Below are 21,425 nucleotides of genomic sequence, written 5' to 3'. Positions count from 1 at the left end.
CAGTGCAAAGAAATTGCTTTAGGAGAGAGCCATGGTCATTTTGCTGGAGATGAATTTTGTTGATGACGACGCTGTTAATAAGAATCAGGTGACAGCACGTACCAGCGAACTACGTGGTCCTTTCAGGCCAGTTGCATGGTGATTCCAGAAGCAGTGCTACTTTCTGTCAAGCATCTGCCCCACGTTAAAGAAAACCTTGAGTAGGCTCAATTTTATTCATAAGCACTTGACCAGGGATGTGTGCAAAGCTTCCAACATTTGGTGTTAGACTTTCTGAAGCTTTAGATGGCATGCTATTTCGAATAATGCATTGTATTTTATTGTTGCCATTAAAATCACGTGGGCAAATTCCCGCTGTACTTTAGAGGCATGCGATTGATGGCATGCGATTGATGGCATGCGATTGATGGCATGCGATTGATGGCATGCAATTTCGAATAATGCATTGTATTTTATGGTTGCCATTAAAATCACGTGGACAAATTCCCGCTGTAGGTTTAATCTTGAGTGTTTCAAGATGTAATGCGATAAATTTTCAGTTGTTGTTGTTTAACTAGTGCTTTTGCTTCTGATGCTCTGTCTGATTGTATACAGCTGTGCTTACTACATCTGAAAGAAGTGGCTTCACATTGCTAAGGCAATCACATTTCTACTGATGGCAAAATGAGTTGGAAATGGTGGGGCTAGTTTTCATTTGCTCACATGCTAAATTGAAAGGTACATTTGATAGCACTATGTCTCGCTCCTTGTTTATTTCCAATGAGTTTTTGCTTAGCTGCCATGACCCAGCCTCAGTGTGCCTGCCTCCACCATTTGTCTCGTCAGATGCTGAAGACATTTTCATTTTGATCAACAACATTGATGGCATGGGCCTGAGGAGCGCCAAAGTCCAAGAAATACTCTCCACACTTTCAACTGCTTGTCACATTCACATAATTGCTTCGGTGGACCACATCAACGCTGCTTTATGTAAGCATAAATGTTTTTTTGATTTCTGGGTAATCTAATGCTCATTGTCAAGGTGTCTTTTTGTAGCAAAGGAAGTTATAGTGCCGCGAATGGAACAAGGACAACAAAGACTGCGGGACAAGTACTGAGCGCCAACTGAATTGTGTATTACAAAAAAACCAGCCTTTCATGCATTCCTAAAATAAAAATGCACACATCAGACACTCACCAATCATAATAGCAATCTTTTTTGAATATAGCTGAAGAGAGGGTGAACTAACACAATTGTGACCTTCATAGCTGATCCAAAACGTGCTGTAAAATTTCTCTTTTTGTCTTAGATTTTCCTTTTCTCATAAATTTAGTTTTTTCAAGCATGGGAACAAATGCGCACTTCTTGCAATAGTCGAATAAATGGCTACCATATTCATTCATTACGTTGTTGCCGTGTGGTCAAGCACACTCATTAAAACGCTGTCCTGTTTGACCAATAGAAACTTTTGCACAGCTCACGGGAAATTGATGCACCACATTAGTACTTGTACAGTCAGTGCAACAGGCTTTGTGATTAGTGTGCATGAGGGGTGCCTGTTCTTATATTTCGTGAGTGCACATATCAAAGACGGCTTGTAAGAGGCATTGAAAAGCGAGTTAACATTATGCCTATTTGAAACTTTTTTTTGGAAGGATGTTTGGTCATTCGACTAGGACGAAAATCGCTGTGCATTCTGATTGGCTTGATGTGCCAAATCCTATGTAACATGAGTTTTTATTTACACACGATATTTCGAACAAAGTTGCAACACTAGCACTAGGCGTACTGTGCAGTGACTTGCAAAAATTGCCATGAGGTGTGTGTCACATATCTGTCATAGGTGCGCGTTTATTGGGAGCTCAAAGAGTAAAATGTGGAAAGCAATATTTTTCTTTTTTGTTTGCTCGGCTTTCGAACATCACTTCCCATGCGCAGTATATTATGTTTCTTTTCCCTTTATCATAATACTCAGAGCTGAACACTCGCGCAAGGCACTATAAAAATTATCATTGGGCTCCTTTAACACCAACACCTTGTGAAAGAGTCAAATTGTTAAACAAAATTACAATGACTGGACGAGTGATACTGTTCAAAGTTTATAGTATTAAAGGAAGTGCTTGCATAAATGCCACTTTTTTTTGGCATGGACAAGGATAAAGGAAAAGATAAATAGGGAATCAAAGTGCGCTTGAGTACCAACAACATAAAAACAGGAAGTAAGAAACTTGCCTAATTACGCACATAATTTTATTTTGCTGTCCATGATGGTGCCTCCTGTGTTCATTCATGAAAGGAATGTACCGTATTTACTCGATTCTACCGCACCCTCGATTGTAACGTGCACCCGATTTCCACTGCGAAAAAAAACAAAAAAACGTAAGACATCAATTGCAACGTGCACCCATTTTTCTCACTGGCCCGCTTGATCACACCACTCGAAAAAACTACTCCTTTCGGGAGCGTGTTCCATTTAAATATGACGTACGGGCGAAGCTTGTACCCATCTGACGTGTAACAGAGCATTGCCGTCACTGTAGTTTTATCGTGGACCAATGTCAGCACGCGAACTTGCTTCGCCCCCTTCTTCTCGACGGTTGTGGTGCCAGGCATGTCGAAGTAAAGAGGCGTCTGATCGGCATTCCCGATTTGCCCGAGCAGGTAGCCGTTGTTGCGCCGCAAGTTTAGGACGAACCTCTGAAAACTGTGAAGCTTTTCATCGTACTCCTCCGCAAAACTTTTCGCATATGCATGTTCACCTTCGGGGGGAAAAGCCTTTCCTCTTCATAAAGTTAGTTAGCCAGCACCTGCTCGCTTTAAACTGGCTCCGCATTAGACCTTTTTCTAAGACTAATTGCATAGCCCGCACTTGGAGCAGTTCTGTCGTCACGGGCCGCTGTGCCGCTCGCTGCTCAAGCACATACTCGCTGAGCAGCTCTTTAATTTGTGGAAACCGACCCTGCTGTGGTCCACAGAAGCCTTTGCGTGAAGCTTTGCTGTCGACAATCTTCTGCTTTTGTTTCCGCCGGTCCCGCACGCACGTTTCGGGAACTCCGAATGACCCCGATGCGGCCCGATTTCCGTCCGTTTCTGCACACGCGATGACTTTTCTTTTAAAAGCGGCATCGTGGTGCACTCGAGTTTTGGGAGTCGGCCCTTCCACGCCGTCGATTCTAATGCACTACTAGATGACGAACTCCTCAGAACACGTACGAAGTGCCGCACATGGGAAACACATAGGCAGTAATGGCCGACGCGCTATGCCCAAAGCTTGAGGGGGCGGCCATTTTGGAAATGCCGATAGCAATAGAATGACCGTATTAATTTTTTTTTCGCACTCGATGTTAACACGCATGCGATTTATGAACTCGCTTAACCGGAAAAAAGGTGCGCGTTAGATTCGAGTGATTACGGTATTATTTGTCTATTTCATTCGGTAATTTGCTCTATTCTCACTCGAAACGTGAATGCCGTGTTGGTGCATCAGTACTTTGCATTTCTTTTTTTTGAAATTTTAGTACCTTCAGGATCCGCCAACATCACAGAAGTGACTGGGTCACAGTATACACAATAATGAGAAAAAGAAGAAAGAGAAAAAAATCCTGCCAAGAGTAAACATTGCTCAAGACGTCTTGAAGGGCTAGTTGGCTCATTACATTACAGGAAAAAATTGTGCTAATAAAGAAAAGACCACGAAGAAGGAACACTTAAACAGGTCAAGCGCAAACTAGCAACTGTTTTATTGACCGTAGATCATCAGTTAAGGGGGAGGACTCATCTTGGATATTTTTTTTGCGATAGCAATTATATGGACACACTAAGCTGGATTTTGTCATTGGCGTTGGCGTCGGCGTCGATGTCATGCACCGTATATATACGTATCTGTATATATGAAAACACAAGAAAGAAAAAATATCCAGAAAAGAACATAGGACCTCCGCGTCGTGAATGCATGGCATTAACCACTGTGCCACCGAGAGATACCTCCTTCAACGTACCACTTACCGCTGTTAGCGGGCATCTTGACAGGAGGGGGGGGGGGGGGGGTACTATTGTGTTTTCAGCACTATCAGCAAAATGGAGCAATGAGCGCACGGCAGCTCTCATTTCTCACGTGGACTTTGGCCCGTGGAGAGGAGGGGAGTAGACGATCTCTCGCGCGACCTTATCTCCCAGTGGGGAGAATCATACGTCTTGGCTGGCGTTAAGCTTGTAACGATTCTCTTGTAGCTACGGGGCGCACAAAGGTCTCTGCAATTATTGCACAGCCTCCGTTTGCGAAAAGGGCGCGCTTTTCAGACACAGCGAAGTAACAACTGAGACGCTTATTCGCGTTCATCGGTACCTGTGGGTACATTTCATGCGTCGTTTGTGCGTGAGACACACGGGGCACGTTTCGATCTGCTTGCCATTCTGTGCGTGACCTTCAAATTTGTTGCTATCATGTTCATTGCTTCGTCTTTGCGGCAAAGCAGTGACTTTTTTTTTTATTCCTTCAGTGATCTTAATGGACTGCACATGCTTGTGCAATTTTTTCTGCTGATTTCAAATATGTAATTACTTTTTCATGTAACTCATCTTGTTCCTAAGATAACTTAAGTTAACACCTATAAAAAAAGCACTTAATCAAGTGTGATATTTAAGATATGGCAACATAGACTAATGACAGGAGATCGAAAGTATGCAAGAGATCTTTTCATTTTCAAAAATAACTGGAATTGTGTTACAGTTTGGATAAGTAAATAATTGAAAGGCTATTGCTCTAAATTCTGCTCGCATACTTGCATTCTCTACATGTGCAAATTTCTATTGCTAGAAGAGTTATTGTTGTAGTACCTACCCTAGCTGTAGAGATATTGAGGCCTCAAAATTGAACAGTAGTAAATTTAGTTTTTTGAGAAAAATGGAAGAAAACTGATAACACCCAGTTCCTTAAAAAAAACACCAATTATGGTGTGCCTGTTTTAAAGGTGCTCATAAATTGGCAGTACAGCTTCTGACACTGGTGCTGGCAAATTGTAAAGAAGTCTCAAGTAAGCTTTTTGCAGGTTCTGCATTGTGCTAGCACCAAGACTCTGGGCAGTCAGAATGACATTACAATAAAAAATTATGATTTCCTGTTGGGTGAAAATTTGCTGAGAGATAAAAAAAACTTGCAGAAGCCAAATATGTCAATTTTAAAAAATAAATTTTTTTGTACCTTTTTGGTCTCGAAGACCAGTCTGCCCTCTTAAATAGGAAAACCAAACATAGCTGCACAAATGCACTAAGGTACATCACGGGCTAACACAACTTATTCATCAAAAAGGTCACTTCTGCACTGTAGAGCAATATCGAGGCCTCACTTACACAGCTATCACTTTTCATGTTGCTGGAGAACGCTTTCAAAACCTCTCGAGTACACGGGTTTCTGCTATGACCGAGTGTTTTAGTCTCCTGAAATCGTGCATCACATCCACAGGCTGCGCAGTGGGTAGGCAAATTACCCATTTCGTTATTTTTTATTGACAGCTGGTGCTCCTTTATTGACTTGGTCCCCTTCTCTTCTTGATATACATTAATGACCTCCCCTGTAATATTTCTTCTCACATCCGTCTATTCGCAGATGATTGTGTTGTTTACCGCGCAATTAATAACCCCTCTGATCATTCCATACTACAATGTGATCTCACCCGCATACAAAACTGGTGTAACACTTGGCTCATGTCCTTGAAAGTAACTAAAACTGTGTTAATGTCTATTCACCGTCGTCAACAGCACGTTGTTTATAACTACAGCATCAATAACAACCAGATTACTACAGTCGATTCATTTAAATATCTTGGTGTGTACATCTCGCGTGACCTAACTTGGACCTGTCATATTAACCACATAATCAATTCTGCTAATCGTACTCTAGGGTACATACGCCGTAACCTTTCGCTCGCTCCTCCTTCTATTAAAAAAATTGCCTTCGAAACCTTTGTCCGGACAAAGCTAGAATATGCTAACGCGATTTTTGACCCTCACCACATTAACCTCACTTATGCCCTCGAATCTGTCCAGAACCGTGCGACACGGTTTATACTGTCTAACTATTCATACACATCAAGCATCTCGGCACTAAAAGCAGAGATTAACTTATCCGATCTGGCTAAGCGTCGCAAAATCGCACGTCTTAACCTTTATCATAAATTCTTCCATTCTTTGCCTTGAGATAACCCATACATCAGAAGAGCCCACCGCATTTCCCACATCAGTCACTGTAACGCAGTATATCCACCACAAGCCCATACTGTGACCTTTCAGCAATCGTTTTTCCTGCGCACAGCCCAAGACTGGAATGACCTGCCCACCGAAGTCGCCACCATCATCGACACCCAAGCATTTAAACGGCTCATCGAAACTATCCTATCATAACTGCCATTATATTGTTAGCCTTTGTAATACCCACTCCCTCATGTAATATCCCAACCGGGACCTTTGAGGTAATAAAATGAATGAATGAATGAAATGGTCGTTTACGCAGCGGCCTGAAAGACGCGCCCATAGGGCAGGAGAAGCCGATAGTGTTACCCTACTTACACAGGGTAACACACAACCTGAAGAAAGTTGCCAACCGCCATGGAGTTGGCATGGTGTTTTCCCCACGCAAGAAACTTTCAAGGTTGTGCTTGTAAATTTCGAGCAGCAAATAGTACAATAGCCTCTGTAGCAAGAAGCATGCCAACCCGATGGTGCAAGGCAATGTGGGAGTGGTATACGAGATTCTGCTTTCCTGCGGCAATTCTTATGTGGACTACACAGGTTGCTGTGTAAACGACCATTTACGGGAACACCAGCAGTCAATCAAAAATAACGAAATTAGTAATTTGCCTGCCCACTGTGCAGCCTGTGAATGTGAAGCACGATTTCAGCAGACTAAGATGCTGAGTGATAGCAAAAATACAGGTGCTCGTGAGATTTCGGAAGCGTTCTTCATTAACATGAAAAGTGATAGCTGCGTGAGTGAGGCCTCGATGCCGCTGTGTGGTGCAGAAGTGTCCTTTTCGATGAATAAGGTGCATTAGCACGTGATGTACCTTGGTGTGTCTGCGCAGCTATGTTTGGTTTCGTTATTTAAACGACGATTTACAGACAATAAAACAGTAGTTTGTGCTAGACCTGTTTTAGCGTTCCTTTTTTGTGGTGTTTTTTCTTTATTAGTGCAACTTTCTCTGTAAAGTAAACATTGCATTCAAAGCAGTGATATCAGTCAGCTGGGTGATAGAGGTAGGCGTTGTTCATGGTCTTGAGAAATAAATATGCACTGAAAGTTAATTAATGCACAGATTTATGTGCTGATCTTTATTTTTCCACTTCATTCTTTTTGACCTGGCCAACTTAGGGCAGTGAAGATTCGTGTTGATGGGCTGAGTCATGCTTCATGTCTTAATGCAGTGTGGAATCAACAGACATCACGGCGGTTCCGATTTGTGTGGATCAATGCAACGACATTCGAGCCTTATGCTCTGGAATCCAGCCTGGAGCCCCTCAAGAGCTCTGCCTCCAACGCACTCAGTTCACTGAAGCACGTATTCTCCAGTTTGACTCCAAATGCACGCAAGATATTCCTCCTCATCGCAAGACATCAGCTTGACAACACAGAGTCACCATCGTATGCGGGTAAGTGCTGACGACATGCACCAACTGGGCATTAACTGAGTGCTGCATTGATTCATTCAGCTAAGCAATTCACATCCGACTCAGAGGTGGCATACTGAAAGGGCTTTGGTTTCGTATCAGACGTGGTGAGCATTACCGGCATGCCTCATTCACGATAATGTAGAAATGCATCTCATCTGTGGCTACTCCAATCTAAAAGTGCCGTTGTAAGAGAGTGATGGTGCCATGTATAATCACTGCTGTGGAACGTGCCTTTCCCCATTAAGGGACTGGTGTCGCAAGTGTTCTACTGCAGGAAACTTGCATACCAACGCTATATTGTCATCAGTTCTTGAGTGGTACAGTCGATCCCGGATATATCGAACTCGAAGGGGATCGTGAGATAGTTCGATATACTATCGATAATTCGAAATACAAGATATGTGTATTTAAGGCCTAGATTTAAGCATTTTAGGCCTTGGAAATTGTTAGAAGTGCTAACATAATGATTTGCTCACAGTATAATGAAGAACAAGGTGTGAGCTGCAAGTTACTGCAGTTTATTTGACATGAAAATAGTCCATAAACTAGTCTTGCTTCTTGCACGACGTCAAGTTCAAATCATCCTCAATTGAAGCTTTTCAAACAAGCGAATTCAGCACCTTCGACTACAACAGCGTTCATTGACGCAGAACGCCGATTCAAGCTTTGTAGCGCGGCAAAATGTTGGTTAGCTGTGGCAGCGAAGGTGTTGGCATAATCATAACCGCTGCGTGGGTACACTTCTGCGGCAGCAGTAACGGCAGCCCTGATCTCAGCATCGATGCTGTCAGAAACAGCTGCGTCGTGATCTGCACCAATGAAGTCGCTCACGTTCCACGACGGTGCTTGGAAATGCTAATAAGTCGCAGAATTCTCTGAGGCACTGTACGCCTTTGTCAGCGGTCATGACACACTCGAAGTCGTCACCTGACCCGCAAGGACAGTGTACGGCGGAGCTTTGCTTGATGTCGTTTCAAGCGTCAGTCACAATTTTTATCACTACGTAGGGGTGAATGTTCAGCTCAACTCCCAAATGAGAATTTATTAGGAACAAGGTGAGAAGTACACAGGTCCACAAGGTGCGAAAGACAACACCCAGTTCCCACCGTCGCCAACGGTTGACATATTGGCGATATCGATGTCACTTGTGGCGTTGTAACTGGCAGCCGCCGCTTTCAGCTGCTTTGATGCGAAAAAGCTTAAAAAAGCGTAGCCTCCGAGACGTGCGTTTTGAAACCGAAAACACTAAAAAGCGTCACAAGGTTGCACATATCGAAGGCCATGCTTTTCAGGCTCGCATGCCACTGTGCGCAAACGAGGAAGGGAATGTGAACATTGCAACTAGATTGCCAAGTCACTTAGCATTCTACGTTTTGGTGTCCTCGGCAATCGGTCTTTTTGAAAAGCACTGTGCCCGCGCATTAAGACCTGCAGATTGCGCATCAAACATACTGATGCACTTGCAAGCACCGTGCAACGAACCCGATCAGCGCGATGGAATAACACCGCCTTTTTGTCACTCTTATGCGAAAAGCGTTCAGAACTTTTTATAACGCGGACGAAAATTGATCACATCTTTTTTTTTTTTTTAGGAAAATTAACTTTCTGGGCTTCAGTGTGGCGCAGCCTTTGACGTACAAGAGTTCCCGCTGTGCAGGAGTTCGATAAATGGGTGCACCGGTCCCATATTTTTGCTTGAGAAATTCAAGCGGAGTTCTCAACTGTTAAAATAGTCAATAATTCAATATACCTGAGTTTTATATACTAAGGATAGACTGTAATGCCCTTGATATTAAAGAACCCCTCACAGTGAAAGCTTTATTTGTAGTAATTTGTAGCTTTGTGTATGCTAAGGCCAAAATAGAATCGTAAATACTTCAGCGCATCGTATAATCAATGCTAGCGTCATTAACTTAGGACGATTTTTCGTCAGTTTGAAACATCTGCCTAAATACTATAAGGAACTAGCGCCTCGCAGCACAGCATCGCCTGAGGCTACATGGTCTCATGCTTTGGTGACGCTGAATGAGCCATCTCCAAATAGAGGGACTCACTGGCGATGAAGAATGAAACGATGTGTGTGCTTTGAGTGTATCCTCCTCGGGAAAAACTTGGTGACCCCCATACTTTGGGAATCAATGTTAAGCGAAACATGCGGATGCAAGGTGAATGTGTTATAATTTTTTTATTGAGCGACACATTATGAAGTAGCGCTCAATACATGTACAAATCCGCGCACACATGTTGACCAGCCGCATATGTTTTATATTGGCAGTTCTTTGCAATTGCATAACGATGCCAACAGCAACATGGCTATTTACAGCACCAGAAGCGGTGAGCTGATAAGAAGTGCTGGTTTTTTCACTGGGGCTCACGAGGATGGCAGCCCTTAACACTGTTACCCAAATCAACCTCAGCAGCTGGCGCTTAATTACAATTTACGTTGACTCAACATGACAGCTGTATCATAGGGGTGCATATGTAATGTTTATAAAATTTGATAGCCAGTAAGACCTGGCGACCACTCCACCACCTTCTCACAGTACAGGTCAGCGCAGTACTAGCGGTGCCTCGTGACGTTCTTTCAGCAACGGTCTGACAGGTTTGCGTGACTTGTGATTTTGCCTGTCCAATGGCTGAAAAGTATCAAACAAGTCAGCGCGCATTACTACAACCAGAATTGACATTTCACAAACATTAAGGTCTGTTTACAAAGTATTTCCGAGACCTGGTGTGGCTCTGTAATAGAATACTTGATTGCCTCACAGAATGCTAGCGTTCCACTGCTGCTGGGACAATGACATTTATTCTTTGAATTTGTTCGGTCAACTCTGCCTATGTCAGCATTTTCTTAACGCTCAAGCGTTTACATTACCTATGTGTGTTTTGGCCGTTCCTGGGTAGATGTAAAATATCTATCACCTGTGATACATACCCTCATACCAGTGGCACATACCAACCCTCGGGTATGTGCCACTGTTTTTTAAAAAGTTTTTGACGACGCACGCGACAAGATTGTGACATTATTCATGTCATGACCAGCCCATCGTATTTGTCAAACCATATTTGTCAGCCCTGAAATGTTCAACTTCTGAACTAATTCTTGTAGTGTCTGTTATTCTCTCTTCCATAGCATCTTGGGCCGCCGCGGTGCTCTAGTGGCTAAGCTACTGGACTGCTGAATCGCAGGTCGCGAGGAATCCCGGCTGCGGCAGCTGTATCTTCGATGGAGGCGAAAATGCTGTAGGCCTTTGTGTTCAGATTTGGGTGCACTTCAAAGAACCCCAGGTGGTCGAAATATTAAACTCGATATATCAATAAATCAATAATCAAACCTATTGAGCTACAGAAGTAGTCCGCATACATTTTATCGAGTATTTATCTGCGTGCAAACCATGGAGGGAATGAAATTTCCTTGTTATATTCATTCGTAGCGAGGGTCTCGTTCCACCAGACTTGATGTAAGGCCTCATTGGTTCTTTGTACTACAATGTTTTGAAGCTCACATGCTGTGTGATGCCAACCGACAAAAAGAGAGTGTTTCACACTCACCAGGCTATGAACGGCACTAACACTCTCAGGTTTGCAGTCACACAAATGCTTGGCAAAGTAATGTAGATGACTGCTGCCATTGTTCAATTGGTAGAGCGTAGGGCGCGGTGTGCGAAGGTGGCAGGTTTAGTCGGCTGGCACCAAGTTGCCTTTTCCTTCATATCTACATCATAAATACTTTTTATTCATTTTTTTATTTTGTTACATGCTGCTGGCTTTTCATGAAGGCCTTAGGCAGGGGTGGGGCATAAATAGTTGACACAACACAAGGTCGGAAAAAAAAAAAAAGGGAGATGAAAGAAAAGAAAGTACATCAAGTAATATACTGCAAAACACTGACATTGGCAAATATGCAAAAACAAAAAAAAAAATGAAACAAAATCTGTGGCAGTAAGTGCTCACAAAGCCCAAACCACACATATTACAAATACCCACACAACATAAAGCACATACAAGCACTGATCTTGTACTCGCATTGCATACGGCTAAGGTACTCGGCTGCTGACCCGCAGGTCGCGGGTTCGAATTCCGGATGTGGCGGCTGCATTTCCCATGGAGGCGGAAATGGTGTAGGCCTGTGTGCTCAGATTTGGGCGCACGTTAAAGAACCCCAAGTGGACAAAATTTTCGGAGCCCTCCGCTACGGCGTCTCTCATAATCATATGGTAGTTTGGGGACGTTAAACCCCACATATCATCATGATCATACTCGCATTGCATACAAAAACAGTTTCAGCATCCATTTGAACATCGCATACCAAGCAAATACATGATTTCACATAATCCCTCAAGTGCAGTGGTGCCTACGGAGCCACATCTCTTATCGCATGCAATAAAGAATCAATGTTGTGGTCTTCTACCGCATTGGGAGGTAAGGGGTTCCATTCGACAACTGTCCGAGGAAAGAAAGAGTACAGAAAAGTGTTTGTTCTGCACTTCAGCTCGGCCACTTTTTTGTGTGAAGCGACCGTATTATTACAACACTGTGCAATTAACATCCCTAGTACCTTTCTTGGCTTCATTATCTGTTGGTTTTCATTGAGATTGTAACAAACAAAGAAACAAGCTCTCGAAATTACCCTCTTTTAAAAATTGGCAATGCAGTCGAACCCCCTTATAAGAGACACTAATATGAGAGATACCAGTGCACCTACAGTAACATACGGGTTCATACGAAAATGCATACGAGGTACCCTGATTATAAAAAACAAGAATTGCTGCCTGGAGCATGCCTCTTATAAAGAGGTTTAACTGTAGCCCTTTTATGCCTAATATATTATCATGATCACAAGGTCACCCAATACTTGTTAGGAGAAGTGAGAGGTGGTGTTTCTTTTTAACAGAAACTTGTAAGTTCTTGGTTGCTTTGAGTGCCATAATGTGTTTCGCTCAAATATTTGTTGGGAGCTCATGTAAAGAACAGCAGTGTTTTTTTATGTGTTGATAATGTGTTTCAGGGCCCGAATAAAGAAGTGTGTCGGTATGTGATGGACTGTGCTTTTCCCAGGAATGTCCTTCCATGACTGTTACCACCGCTGCCGGGAGGCTTTCCTTGTTAACAGCGACCTCACACTTCGAGCCCAACTGAGGGAGTTCCTTGACCACATGTTGCTGAAAATGAAGAAGGTATTTTATTCATTGTTTTTTTCTTGCCTTTGATGCTAAGAAATTGCTAATGTGTCAGCTTAACATTGCATCATTTTAAATGCAAAGTGTTTCTTAGCTAACACCAGGCATTTTGAGCGTATTCACCTATTTATTTTTCTGTCTGTACACCCAGCCATTTGTCTGGCATCCTGTAATGTTTGGTTCATTTCCAATATGTTAAATTGATATAATTAAAATTGGTGTGTCATGACACAGTGCAGGACGAATGTAAATGGTAGGCTGTGACATGAAAATCGTGTCATGCATGTCATGTACGTCATAATAAACATGACATGGTTCTAGTGCTCTAGCAGCATTTCGTTCACTGCATATGCAGTACTTAGAGGGAGATGAGGGTCTCGAGAAAAAGATTCTTTATTAGTTACATTAACTGAACAAATTTTGATACAATTATTCAATTTTTGCTGCAGATCCCAAATCTCTAAGTAGATTTATGTTATATAATATAGGCATTAGAACAAAAGATATGTTATTTTTTTTAGCGTATTCGTACAGGGCTTTTTGACAACTTTGCTTTGTCAAACACAAAAACAAGATATGTGGCAAGACTGCCAGAGAGCTGGTCTAGCCGATAATGCTTATATGATTGTTTTCATCGAACATCGAATGCAAACTAAACGAATGCAAATATGAGTGAAAATTTTTTTTTCATATTTTTAAGATTAGTATTGAGCATTATAATTAGGTAAACAACATTATCAGTAAATAAATAGCATCATTGGCTCAAAACAGGTTTCTGACAACTTTGGTGCATAATTTTATTTGTGTTTCATCAAGAGAATTTGTCATAAAGCCCTGTATGAATTATGCAAGAAAATGTTGTAATGGTATACCTTTTCTTCTAATGCAGCCATTGAAAATCTACTCAAAGATTTGTAATCTGCAGAAAAAACTGAATAAGTTTATTAAATGTCATTTTGTCCATGCAATTACAGTCGAGCCCGCTTATAACGAACCTGAGCGTCACGCGGCATCCGTTCACTGTATCCCGAAGTTCGTAATAAATGAAACACAGCTTTTAAAAAATGTTGCGAGTGAAACACACAAACTTTTTTTTGCCCCAAATGTCCGTGATGCACGTGTTTCGAAGAGCAGAAGCGATAAGGGCGGTCTCGAGTTCACTTAAAATGGCAGTGTGATCGTTCACCGAGGTCTGTGGCATAAGCTGCATGAGGCACTGGCTCCAAAGTTTCGTCGTTCTCGCAATTCGATTCCTCCGAATCGCTCTCGCCACGTACTTCATTCACGATGCCCCAATCCGTGCACGGTTCCGCATTGTCGGCATCATCATCGGCCGTAATTAAATCATCGCAACAGATGTCCCTTCGCTCTCCCAGGTCGGAGTCGACGACGCACTGCCACAAATCGTCGCCACAGTTCGGAAGCTTCATGCTCGGCATCAAGCCCGACATCGACGAAGTCGGCCGCGCGAAAACATTTTCGCGCGCATGTTGTCACCGTTGCCCACGAAATATTCACCATCTCCACAGCTGAATACCGGGACACCCGAAGCAGCAAGTTGGCTGCCAGGTGGTCAACAACTATGAGCAAGCGCTCCGCAACGCGACACCTATCGCGCGAATTACGCTCAAGCTAGAGGTTACGCTTTAGACGTTCTGTTGAGCGGCAGGAAAAATATGGCAGCATATCCACGGAGTGAATAATGGATAGTGGGGCGAAGCATCCGTCCGTCCATTCGTTCTTGCTTCCGTCCATCCATGCGTGCGTCTGTGTGGCCGCCCTTGCGTCCATCCGCCCGTCCCTGCTTTCGTTCATGCATCTGCTCCTGCATCCGTCCATGCGTCCGTCCATCCGTCCGTGCAGCCATCCGTGTGTCCGTCCCTGCATCTGTCCGTGTGTCCATTTTTCCACCTATTCAACGCTCCAAGTACCACCATCTCGCATCTTTTCATCATATATTCCTCATATAGAAGCACCGCCATCCAGCGGACATTCCAAGGACTGAACGAGAGGAGGCACACGCACACTTTTTTACGGCTTGCGCTTCTTGTCTACTTCCCACCTTTAACCACCTCGAGTTCATGGATATATACTAGTTCACTGTATTCATGGCACTGCGGCCCAACACTCGCTAAACCTTTCTAAAACCTAGGAGGTTACGCCCAGCGAGTATAACGTAGCAACCCTTTCTTGTCTTTGCGTTGTTGAACAATAAAAAATTCGCAGCGTGCGTGTTAACTAAAAGCCGAATTCTCCTGTCTCTCATTTCCCCTTAGCAGCCATCGGCATGTACATTGAGCACTATCTTTTATTGTTCAACAACGCGCAGAAGAAATTTCTCACCGGCACCACCTTGGAGGTCAAAATGTTATACTTATTACACACTACTACAACGGCTACGAGGGACAAACAGGTGCCGCTACAAGGAGCTTCGCCCCTAAAAGCGTGCAAGTCCTCTTGTCGCCATCATGACCACACATGCACACCAAGAGCGAGCAAGACGCGCACACTTGACACACATGCCAGAACGTGTGGAACAGCTCTGGGCCCGTTTTCAGTGAGAAAACGAAACTTATTCGAGCCAGCGTGGCAGGCGTTGCGAAGCGGGGGTGACGGGCGAAGGGGTTGTGATCAAGAGGGGAAAGGAGAGCAGACATGCGAGAGAAGGGCAAGAAGTTACGATAAAGAGAGGGGAGAATGTGGCGGGAGGGCGACCTTGAAAACCAATACACACAAGAAGGAGGTAGGTTGGATAGGTTGCTTGAAAGGTCCGCGAAACTCGCACGTAGATAAACTTGGAAAAAGTGCCTGCGTGGGCAGAAGTCAAAGCATGGCCGCCCGGATAGATGCGCGCGGCGGTGTTAGAAGAATCGGCGGCCGTGGTGGAAAAATCGTTTTGTTGCGCCGGCGGGTTTGCGTGGCCTCACGAACTTCGATATTTCGTGATTTGTTCCGTACAAATTAGCCGCTTCCGCACGCGCGCGGAAGGCATGCTCAGTTGAGTGCGAAATGAGCGAGAACAAATCCTAAACACGAAACGAATCGCGAATTATCAGAGTCGGTGGGGTGCACTACGCGCGTGCACTAGACGCAGACTATCGGATACAGTCGATGGCCGACAATGCTGGCAAATGGTCAGGTCACTCCAGGCCAGCGTCGCCAACGACAGTACCAGCGATCAAAAACAGGGTAGACGACCGATCGGTGTTCGAAAGATCGGTTGCAGTGTGAAAACATTGGCCTCGTCTGGTGATGCGGGGTCCCCAGAGTAGCGGGGGGACAAAAGACGGAGGGGTGCGTAACAAAAAGCAGTCGGGGCATAGAGGAAGGAAACAACTTTCCTTCCTCCATGAGTTGGGGAGAGCGGCAACTAGAGGGTCGCGGAGGCAGGGTCGGCGTTTAACAATAAGAATGTATGGGAACCTCGCCGATGTCTGATCGGTGGTCGAAATTGGTTTCCCGGGAAGACGACAGACTGCTGACTCTGTTCGCTGTAACCGATCAGCGGAGCTTGGAGACGTTCGTTGTAAGTGCGATTTTGTGCCATTTAACCAATGCATATTTTCACGGTCATGCGGATATTGTTCGTTTTAAGAAAAAGTTTGTTTTAAGTGGGGCCGTTATATGTGGGCTCTACAGTTGTTGTAATATATCGACCACCAACGGGCAACAAAACTTTATAGACTTTTTTGAGTATTAGGAGCGTATGCTTTCTTTTCTATGTCGATTTTAGATGCCTTTTGTAATAATGGGGGATGTCAACATAGATATGTTATCGAGTAACACTGCAGCTAAAAAGTTTATTGAAATCATACACTCCTTTGCACGCACCAATCTTATTACGGAAGCTACAAGAATAACAGAAAAAAGTGCAACTTCACTCGACATATGTGTAACAAACATTCATTCCCGAGACTGTTTTTCTGGACTGCTAACGGCTGACGTAAGCGACCATTTACCAATTTTTCGCTTACTGCCAAATATGCAAGTCAAACGTGAAACCACAGTGGAAACCTTATCTCGTAGCAGTAGTGCTGCAGGCTTGGAAGTGTTTCGCTCACATATTCAATCAGTCGATTGGACATGCGTGTTTGAGAAAAGAAACACAAATGCAGCATACGAGGCATTTTTTGAAAAACTTAGACTATGTTATAATCAAGCATTTCCAACGACCTTGCGAAAACCAAAACCCAAACGTGCAAGGAAGCCATAGATTGATGAAAAGCTATTGAAAATGATTAAAACAAAAAATGAAATGTACCACACATTTGTTCGGTAAAGGAACCGGGAGGCATTGTCAGAGTTTAAAAAATACCGAAATAGGTTGAACACGGACTTAAAGCGTGCGAGGGAAACATATTATGAAAAGTTATTTATGAAAATAAAAAATGACTCTAGGAAGGTGTGGGACGAGTTAAAGAATCTAATGTCAGAGAAAAAAGAGCCATCACCGCTATGTTTTCATACTAATGCAGGTACCTTATCTGATAGTGACGCAGCGAATAAGATGAATGATTACTTTGTCACCAGTGCAGAATACAAAAACTATAGCAATATAGCTCCCTGTGCTACATTAAAAGAGTATGGGCTTATAAACTCCGTGTCACCATTCCCAGTGACATCAGAGGAAGTAATACAATTAATAAACCAGATTAAAAATAACGTAGCCACTGGCTTTGATGAGATCAAGGCAACTCCGCTAAATTACGTAGCTGATATTATAGCTCCAGTGATTGTTTATATAATAAATAGAATGTTTGAAACTGGCATTTTTCCAGACAGCCTAAAAATAGCGAGAGTATGCCCAGTCTTCAAGAGTGGTGATAAACGGCTATTCACAAACTACAGGCCAATATCCGTTCTTCCTGTTTTATCTAAGGTATTTGAGAATGCAATAAACGTGCGCTTGTACAAATTTTTTGACAAGTATAAAGTTATCAGTGAGGCTCAGTATGGTTTTCAAAAAAAAATAAATCTTGTGAAGCAGCTTTGCTTGATATTAAACATGAACTGATCACAAACATCGAACATAGACTGTACTCACTAGGTTTGTTCATAGAGTTTAGAAAGGTGTTTGATTCGGTATGTCATGAAGTACTAACGGCTAAACTTAGCAAGTGTGGTGTACGTGGTGTGGTTCTTAAGTTAATGAAAGACTATTTAACAAACCGCCATCAATATGTTTGCATAAACAAAAGTGCATCCATTACTTACATAACAAGAGGAGTACCGCAAGGGTCTATTCTTGGTCCTCTATTGTTCATAATTTATATAAACGACCTGTGTGATATCCCATGTTCTCCCAAGTTAATAATGTATGCAGATGACATTGACATATTCTTTAGCGGCACATCCATTTTAGAGCTTGAACACCAGGTTAATAACTACCTACGAAAGTTGTCCGCGTATCTTAGTTTGAATAAACTGCAACTAAATGTTAGTAAAACGAAATACATTGTCTTTGCCCCACCTAATAAGCCGCGTAACTATAGTTCAAATGTTAGTAAAATGAAATACATTGTCTTTGCCCCACCTAATAAGCCGCGTAACTATAGTTCAACTGTTTTATTCCAGGGCAAAGAGATAGAGCAAGTCACCAGCCAGAAGTTCCTAGGTGTATGGTTTTCTGAAGGCTTGACATGGAACACACATATAGAAAAACTAACGGTAGAACTCAGTAAAACCGTTGGATGTTTATATAAGCTCAGCCCAGTCTTATCAAAATGGTTACAAATAGAATTATATTATGCCCTTTTCTACTCTAAAATGACATACGGTATCTTGGTATGAGGTACTACTACACAAACAAACTATCAAAAATTACTAGTTCTTCAAAAAAGAGTTTTGCGAGCATTCGAGCAATACCATGGTATTATCAGGGACTTGAAAACCAAACCACTCTTTGAAAAATACGCATTACTAACAGTGACAAAACTGTATCATTTCAAACTTCTGCAGTGGATTAAACAAAACAAGCCACAGTGTCTTCAGAACCCGCCTGACAACACTCATTTTACCATGTGTCAACAACGCCGGAAAATCCCAGCAATAGGAACAAGTTATGGCAAGCAACGCATTCAGTATCAAATACCCACAATGTTAAATCGTTTACACGGTCTCATAGATATCGATTCCGTACCTTCGAACACCATTATCAAGTCCATCCTAATGAACCACGATATTGAGTATGCTTATTAAAGTTTCTATACTTGATTTGTTACATCCCATCTATCAATTTGAGTTATGTGTTGTAGTTTCTTTTCTTATGCTTTATTTTACATTCTGTATTGATGAAGTTTCTTTTCAGATGACGCTTACGTGATGAAGTGATTTTCTAATGTTTTCCCTGAAATTGTGTAACAAGACCATGCTAAATTTTGTTGTGTTATGGTTTATTTGTTGTGTTATTTATTTATTTCTGTGTGTTATTTGTTGTGTTATATATTTATGTCTGAAAACATATGCGGCAGATTGAGCAGCCTGCATGCCAAACTGTATTTAGGAGCAGAAGTCCCATGTCAGGCTATATAGCCTTTAGCCTCTGCTCCCGATCCTGTAAGACTTTCAGGACAAATAAACTTCAATTCAATTCAATTCAAACTTAGAAGTTAGAGCTTATTAGCGTGCTTGTAGCAATTGGCTGCATTAATACCCTCAGGCAGCTTGTATATGCCACGGGCCTCGAAAAAGAGCACGCTGCTGCTTTGAGTAAGCTCGAGAACATCGTTATCGCTTTTGGTATTCAAAATATGTGCATCACGCAGTTTTTAGGGGGAAAAGATTGTATTCACACTTGTAACTTTTTATAAAAGCTGTGTTTCATTTACTACAAACTTCTGGTTACAGCGAAAGGATGCCACATCACGCTCAGGTTCATTATAAGTGGGCTTGACTGCCCACTTATAACGTGGCAGCAGCAAGTACAAAACCCAGTTGAGTGGTGGAACATGGCAGAGGCCTTTGTCCTGCAGCGGGCGTAGTCAGGCTGGTGATGATGATGATGATGAAGTCCTTATGGCCTACTCCAAGTAATTCTGAATCGCAAGTTGAGACTGAATCAACCTGGTATTAGAGAATAACTTGTAATCTTGTAGACCCAGTAAAGAAACAATAGCCCCTGTGTCGATGAGCATACTGAGGATGCAGCCGTTGATGTGTATGGGAAGCCATAGAAGACCATTTGTATTAATTAATATTAATATTATTGTCCACTTGAAGTATTGTAACTGTATTGGTCTTTGTTGAAGTACTCGGTCTGTCAGCAGATGGAATCTCGTTTAATCGGCAGACCCTTTTGAAGTGGCTGCGTTTCCTACATCTCGAACTAGTACGGCTCCTGGCAGGGCAAGCGACGAAGTCGGCCCAGTGCTGCATTGAGCCGCAGTGATAGCAGGCACCCGTGCGAGCCGACGGCAATGTTGGAGTGTAGGCAAGAGAGGAGGTGGGCGCACCAACAGCAGAAGAGCAGCAGGAGGAATCTTGGATTGATCGAGACGCACTGGTGTCGATTTGCGGGCCGAAGAAATGCTGGAACGCACGGTCAATGCGTTCCTATTTTTTTGCTAGGTCAAAAGCTTTCTGGATAGTGAAACTGCTTTCTATTTTAATAAATTTCCTCTAATTTTTGAGATGCAATGCCAGCAATCTAAACGAAGGCCAGTACATTAATGGTTGCACCAAAATCGCATAGCCAGTTGAGTCGTCTTGCCTTATGAATAAAGTGCGCGGCGGTCTTGTCAGGGCCTTGGCGCAGCAACTTGAAAGTGGTGCGAAGGCACATCAGATCGACCTGGGTGTCGAAGATAGCATCCAATTGCAGAAGCGTCGTGGTATATGCATATTGAGTAGCGTCTGTAGGTGACCGGTTGGTTTCTGGCTTATAGTGTATGGCAAGGTAGCGCACTTTTTACAAGGACAATGGGTCCCCGTAAAAAGTGCGCCACTTCGGCATACGGTATTACGATCAGTCACTAACTTGCCCAGCTCTCAACTTTATTGTTTTCTGGCTGCGGTGCGTCCTCCATGGCACGTAGGTAACAGTTCAGTCCCTTAATCTCTGAGGCATTCAAGAGGAGCGCCGTCTTATGCATCGGTGTGGTGACGCGCATAGCAGCGTTGATGTAAACTTTAAAACATGATGGCACTGTCGCCATGAGACTGGTAGTTCGCCGGGGCATTGGAGAAATAAAGGAGGGGGAATAGCCGCGTTCCAGGTAATTGAAAACCTGGCTGGCACCTGCACCCTGCGAAGATTTCACAAAAAGACATGTGCAAGTTTCATGTGAGGGATGAGTGGTGAGAGCGGTGTTTGCATATGGTGTGTCAGAGATTTTATGTTCCTGTTTCTCATCCTCGGCTATGTCACTTCCTAACAGGGTCATGACGGCACCGAGAACTTGCTGATTCCAATCGAGGCCGCAGCGCTGGCACTCTTTCTTGACCAACAAGAAGAAGAGGCCACCTCCTAAGTGGAGCACACTTTTCTGGGTTGCTTATGTAAATTTTGCAAGTTGTACATAGTGATTTGTAAGATAAATATTAGATCATACTGCAATTTATTATATCTGCATTTAAAGCCAATAAATTGTATCAATAAATTA

The 21,425-nt window shown here is 43.1% G+C and overlaps 1 protein-coding gene across 2 annotated transcripts in view; it reads left to right on the top strand.

Annotated features, from left to right (window-relative positions):
- The window catches only part of Orc2 (origin recognition complex subunit 2), a 53,571-nt gene extending 32,146 nt beyond the window's left edge, over nucleotides 1-21,425 (top strand). For both annotated transcript variants that reach the window (XM_037423671.2, XM_037423672.2), the window contains 4 exons: nucleotides 826-969; nucleotides 7,400-7,624; nucleotides 12,704-12,822; nucleotides 21,201-21,425. In XM_037423671.2, coding sequence (XP_037279568.2) covers nucleotides 826-969; nucleotides 7,400-7,624; nucleotides 12,704-12,822; nucleotides 21,201-21,293 — 581 coding nt within the window. In that variant the 3' untranslated portion in view covers nucleotides 21,294-21,425. The remainder of the gene's footprint in view (nucleotides 1-825; nucleotides 970-7,399; nucleotides 7,625-12,703; nucleotides 12,823-21,200) is intronic.

The sequence above is a fragment of the Rhipicephalus microplus genome, chromosome 4 (genome assembly GCF_043290135.1).
Source record: "Rhipicephalus microplus isolate Deutch F79 chromosome 4, USDA_Rmic, whole genome shotgun sequence".
Taxonomy (NCBI): domain Eukaryota; kingdom Metazoa; phylum Arthropoda; class Arachnida; order Ixodida; family Ixodidae; genus Rhipicephalus; species Rhipicephalus microplus.
The sequence above is the reverse complement of the archived record's forward strand: the minus strand, read 5'-3'. Positions and strand labels throughout refer to the sequence as shown.